Source organism: Poecilia reticulata, linkage group LG23 (assembly GCF_000633615.1).
Source record: "Poecilia reticulata strain Guanapo linkage group LG23, Guppy_female_1.0+MT, whole genome shotgun sequence".
In the NCBI taxonomy this organism is placed as follows: Eukaryota; Metazoa; Chordata; class Actinopteri; order Cyprinodontiformes; family Poeciliidae; genus Poecilia; species Poecilia reticulata.
The window spans coordinates 221,331-226,729 of NC_024353.1; the positions used below are offsets into that span (position 1 = coordinate 221,331).

The following is a 5,399-nucleotide window of genomic DNA, read 5'->3' on the forward strand; positions in this document are numbered from 1 at the left end:
CCAGCTCTACGCCACCCAGCTCTACGCCACCCAGCTCTACGCCACCCAGCTCTACGCCACCCAGCTCTACGTCATCCAGCTCTACGGTCCTTCACTGAGAGAAGAGACTTTAAATCATCTGGTAGTTTATAAATTACTGATCGGATTAAAGATCTGCTGCTGCTGGATCAACCTTCCAGACCTCTCAGGTTCTGGTTCTGGTCGGAACCAAACACGGAGAAGCAGCTTTCAGCTTCTATGCTCCACAAATCTGGAACAAACTTCCAGAAAACTGCAAAACAGCCGAGACACTGAGTTCCTTTAAATCTAGATTAGAAACCCACCAGTTTAGTTGCTTTGGAACCGTAATAAATTGAACATTGATCAAGATATTTTATGTGTATTGATGATTTTAACGATGGTACTTGATAAAATTAAATGTTTGTAGTTTCACAACTGATGACTGTGTGCTGTTTTTATTACTCTTTCAACGGTTTTGTCTTTTTTATGATGTAAAGTCCTTTGAACTGCTGTGTTGCTGAAATGTGCTATACAAATAAAGTTGATCGATCGATTGATCTGACCGGTTCTGCCTCTCGATGTTCTGCAGCTCCCGGTGGTCCTTCTTCAGGTGTTTGGTCAGGGAGGTGAAGTATTCCCTCAGCAGGTTCTGGAACGGCTGCTGCTTCTCGGTGCTGATGATCTCGCTCGGCGGGAACGCCAGGCCGAACTTCTCCGCCGCCAGCTTCACCCTGCGCGGCATCAGACCGGCGATGTCGTCGCCGCAGTGCTTGCAGAAGCTGATCACCACCGACACGTGTGTGTGCGTCTCGCGGTCCGTCCCGATGATGTTCTTCAGCTGCTCGTAGATCAGCGACAGCCCCTCCTTGTCGGTGAACAGGCCGACGATGGTGAGCTCGGCGATGAAGCGCAGGTCGGTGCGCAGCTTGCTCACATTGGGCGCCTTCTCCTCCTTCCTGGCCTCGAAGTGCTTCTTCCAGGCCTGCAGCAGCAGCGGCGCGAACTCAGCGTAGCGCTGGTGGAACAGGGAGCACAGGTGCACGGCGCAGCCCACGTCCGAGATCTTCAGCTTGGCCTCCACCAGCGAGCTCACCGCCTCGCCGATGTACTTGCTGAGGTTGAGCGAGGCGAAGTCGTTGGAGAGCGCGTCGCGCTGCTGCTCCGTCAGCGTGCGCAGCTTCTTGACGAAGGCCGTGTTCTTCTTCAGGCTGGAGTCCAGGCGGCTGAAGAAGGCCTCCTCGGGTCGGGCCTCCTGGGCGTTCTGGTTCCGGCTGCGGAGCTCCTTCCGGCCCTGATGCCGTTCCCAGGCCTCCTGGTGCAGCTGGTGGCCCTCCTCCTTTTCCCTGGAGACGAGAGACAACGGTGGACCAGGGTTAGAATTTGGTTCTGGGTTTTTCATTACACTGAAAAAACATAAAATCTTAACAAGAATTTATGGTCTAGTTTGTAGTGCTAATATCTTATTACACTGAAAATACGACAAAACTAATTCACAAGTAACTTTTCAGCGATATAAAGGAGCTTGTTTTAAGTCAATAATAACGTAATATTGATGAAAAAGTTCTAGTTCCACCTGCAGATTATTTTACGACAAACATGGGGAAAATATCTTGTTGTAAGTAAAATAATCTGTCAGTTTTTCATCAACATTCAGGAATTACTGACTTAAGTTCCTGCATCTTGCTGAAAAGTTACTAGTAAGTTAGTTTTGTCTTATTTCAAGTGTTCAACACATTTGGATTAGAAACTAGACAAAAATACTTGGTTTTATTTTGAACCTTTTAGATTTTAAAATACTATTAATTTATAAGTTAATAGTATAATTAATTTATGATTAAAAGATCTGCTGCTGTTGCATCAACCTTATAGATCTCTCATCTCTTCTGGTTCCACGCAGAATCATGTTATATTTACGTATATGTCATGTTTACATTTGAAAGCCTGACATTATTTTGATTTTAGAATTAATGGATTTGATCTAAATGCATCTAACAAAAATGTAACTGTTTTGTGACTCATTGATATAATAAAATTAGCAGCTTTTATTTGCGTTATGTTTAATTTCTAAACTGGAAAAATAAAAGCCAGAATCTCTCAATGAAATCTTCTTAATGAACTGGATTAATCCAAACTTGACCTCATCACTGGGTTTCTTCTTCATTATGAAGTTACTCATGACTCACTTGAGCAGCGCTGCCTCTTCCTCACGCTGCCGTTTGGCCTCATCTTCCTCGAGCTTCTTCTGCAGCTCCTCCTGCTGCTTCTTCTCCTCCTCCTCTTTCTTCTTCTGATCCTCCTCCGCTTTCTGCTTTTCCTCCTCTTTCTTCTTTCGCTCCTTTTCCTCTTTCTTCTTCTTTTCCTCCTCTAAGCGCTTTTTCTTCTCCTCCTTGCCTGCATCCTTTTTACTGCTGGCTTTCGCCTCTTCTTTAGCCTTGTCTCTAGCAGATGCCGCCCTCCGTTCAGCCTCTTTGTCCTTCTCTTTTTCTTTGTTGCTGAGGGAGTTGACGTCTTTTTCATCCATGTTTACTGAGGGCTTGCTCTCAGCAGGCATACTGAGGATGCAGAACAACAAAAACTGTTCAGATTCCTTAAAAACCATGAAGTATAAACTAAACTGAAGCTTAAAATCGGCAACTTTTCTATCTGTTGAAGCCATTAAAAAGTAAAATCCTAATAAATGACACTGCTTTTATACCAATTTCAGAGCCGAACCTTTTTAGAGAACTGTTTATTAATCAAACAGAAAAATATCCTTAAACTTAAGGTGCTGTCAAAACATACCAGATAACTTAAATTAAACCAGAAACAAACTGGATGTTTGAGCTTTACTTTATTGGTATGAAAAAAGTTAAACTGTTCAAAAAGCCAATAATGATTGTGAATATTTAACTCATTATGACTTTTCTTCAAGAATAATTCACCATATACAATAACTCTCTGAAGGATTCTAATTAATGAGTCTCAAAAACATTTAGTTTCCCTTTGGGATTCATAAAGTATTTCTGAATTTGATGCAGAGCAAAACAATTTTGCACTTGAATATAATAAGTCATTTTTGTGGCAATCTGACACACTAACATGTAACAGCTGATTAAAACAACTTCTAAAAATCCCTACGCAAAAGAAGTCATTCCTTATGACTTTTTTGTAAAAAAAAAAAAAAAAAAAAAAAAAACAATCTACAAATTACCAGTTTTAAAGACAAAAATGTGATTTTAACTCCACACGGTTCTGTTCAATTCAACTTCATAATATAGACCTGGAATGTTGCTGCACCATTTCTACAAACTACCAACTATTACCACGCAAAAAGGTAATTTAAACTGTAGGAGCCGTAACAAGTCGGGGATTTTTTAAAATGGTTATTTCAAAACCTAATTTAACGACAAAACCATTTACTTGCATCGTGAGGAGGAGTCGGAAATCAAACCAACGAACCGCCACAGACCTTAGCTGACACGTTTACTGAAAAAAGTCAAGTTCCTTCAGCTCTTAACAGCTAAACTCGTCGATGTGCTTTCATTTCAGGGTGCTACTAACAAGCTGTAGCGTTAAAATGTGTTTAGAAATTCATAAGTTAGCATTAGCATTAGCTAACGCATTGTATGAACCGACATAAACAGACGTCTATACACCCCGGGAATGAGCATTAAGCTGTGGCAGTGTTGACTGTAAGTTACATACAGGGTAAAATAACAGATATAGACACAAATCGGTGGAAATGTGGCTGTAAAAAGATGAATTTTACCTACTGATGACTCCAAAACAAACATCGGTGAATGGTTTCCAAGTTAACCGAAGAAGGACCCTGTTAAATTGGTACTATACGTTCTGCCTGATTAAAAATATAGTAAATAAAACAAACATGGGTAATTTTGTGGCAGCAAAAATAATTGGTCTATATCAATACAAAATTATTTTTAACATATGTATATTTTACTTTATCATATATTTGGCAAATTTAAATTGTGTCAACTGGAATTTTTAAGGTCGCCTGTAGTTGTATGCTAAGCGGCTAATAAAAACTTTATAACCAGCAATTTCTCTCCTCAAACACTCCCACTAAGGAATAAAATAAATAATTTTAATTTTTATATTACCCTTTTTATCGCATTTAACATATATTAACTATATTTTTTATAGTTATTACTTTTTTTTAAATAATTGACATTACGTATATCTTTTAAAATGTTTTTTGTTTTATTTTTTTAAAAAAAAGTAAAATAGAAAAGATTACACAACATCAGAATCAGATTCAAATCTAGACACAACAAAACATTAATTTTGTGTCTTTATTTTGAGTCATTGGTGTGCTGCATAACTTTTCTTCACCTAATGAAATCATTACTGAAAAAATACTTTCTGTACTCAGGTTATCTTTGATTTATGTTTTTGACATATTAATATGTAAAGAAAAAAAATCTAATTTCAGGAGCACAAATATGTTTTATCATATCAATTCTTAAAAAGACCTGAAATAAAGCTTTTCTCTTACCATTTATTAATTAAAATGAAAATTCATTTTTGAGATGTACTCAATTTCACACAAGTAAAAACTCAAGAGGAAATTATAGCATCATTTCAGCAGTTTATTGCAGAATATTGCAATTTCTCACATTACAACCCGATTTATTACAACTCAATTTATTCCATATTCAAACAATAAAACATAAACAAAAAGACAAAGAATAAAAAAGAAATCTACTGCAAAATGCAATTAAACTACAAACATAAAATAATAAGCCAGACTAAATTAATAAAATAAAGAAATCGGTAAGAAAAAATTGAACGACGATTATTTTTTGCTGTAAAAATAAAACTGAAATTAATCCATTCGAGGAAAAAACTGCATCGCTGAAATGTCTGAGGCTAAATTCAGCCAAGAAAAAGGTGAGTTATCAGCTAAAACTGATTCCTGCAGGTAAAGTTTTGTTTGGTTTCCTGATTCACCAAAGTCAGTCCCAGTTTCAAACATCTGCTGCTGATTTGAGGTCAAGTCAAAAAATGTGGAGGAAGTCCACCATCTTTATTCTTTCCGTCCATTTTGTGCTGCCCCATAGCATGATTCCACCACCACCTTGCCCAAGAGCTAGTCCATAGTTAGATGTCTACTTAACTCGGGTTTCCGTGTTTCAACAAGACAACACTGCAAAACCCCAAAGGTCTTACCAAGTATTTCTGTCTAGTTTCTAAGGAAAATATCTTAGTACATTTGAAATAAGACATAATTAATTTACAAGTAACTTTTCAGCAAGAGTATCTTATTTGAAGTTAATAATTCCTTAAAACTGATGAAAAAGTACTAATGAAAATCTGCCAGTGGAACTAATACTTTTTCATCAATATTAAGAAACTATTTACCTAAAACATGCTCTTATTTGTTACTGAAAAATTACTTG

General features: G+C 37.7%; 1 protein-coding gene across 5 annotated transcripts in view; it reads right to left on the minus strand.

Annotated features, from left to right (window-relative positions):
- The window catches only part of upf2 (UPF2 regulator of nonsense mediated mRNA decay), a 22,743-nt gene extending 18,922 nt beyond the window's left edge, over positions 1 to 3,821 (minus strand). For 4 of the 5 annotated variants that reach the window (XM_008400333.2, XM_008400332.2, XM_008400331.2 and 1 more), the window contains exons 1-3: positions 3,749 to 3,821; positions 2,184 to 2,552; positions 564 to 1,343 (exon numbers count right to left, since the gene is read on the minus strand). In XM_008400333.2, the coding sequence (XP_008398555.1) occupies positions 564 to 1,343; positions 2,184 to 2,551 (1,148 nt within the window). In that variant the 5' untranslated portion in view covers position 2,552; positions 3,749 to 3,821. The remainder of the gene's footprint in view (positions 1 to 563; positions 1,344 to 2,183; positions 2,553 to 3,748) is intronic. The other variant, XM_008400330.1, reaches the window with a different exon arrangement.
- Positions 3,822 to 5,399: the final 1,578 nt, after the last annotated feature.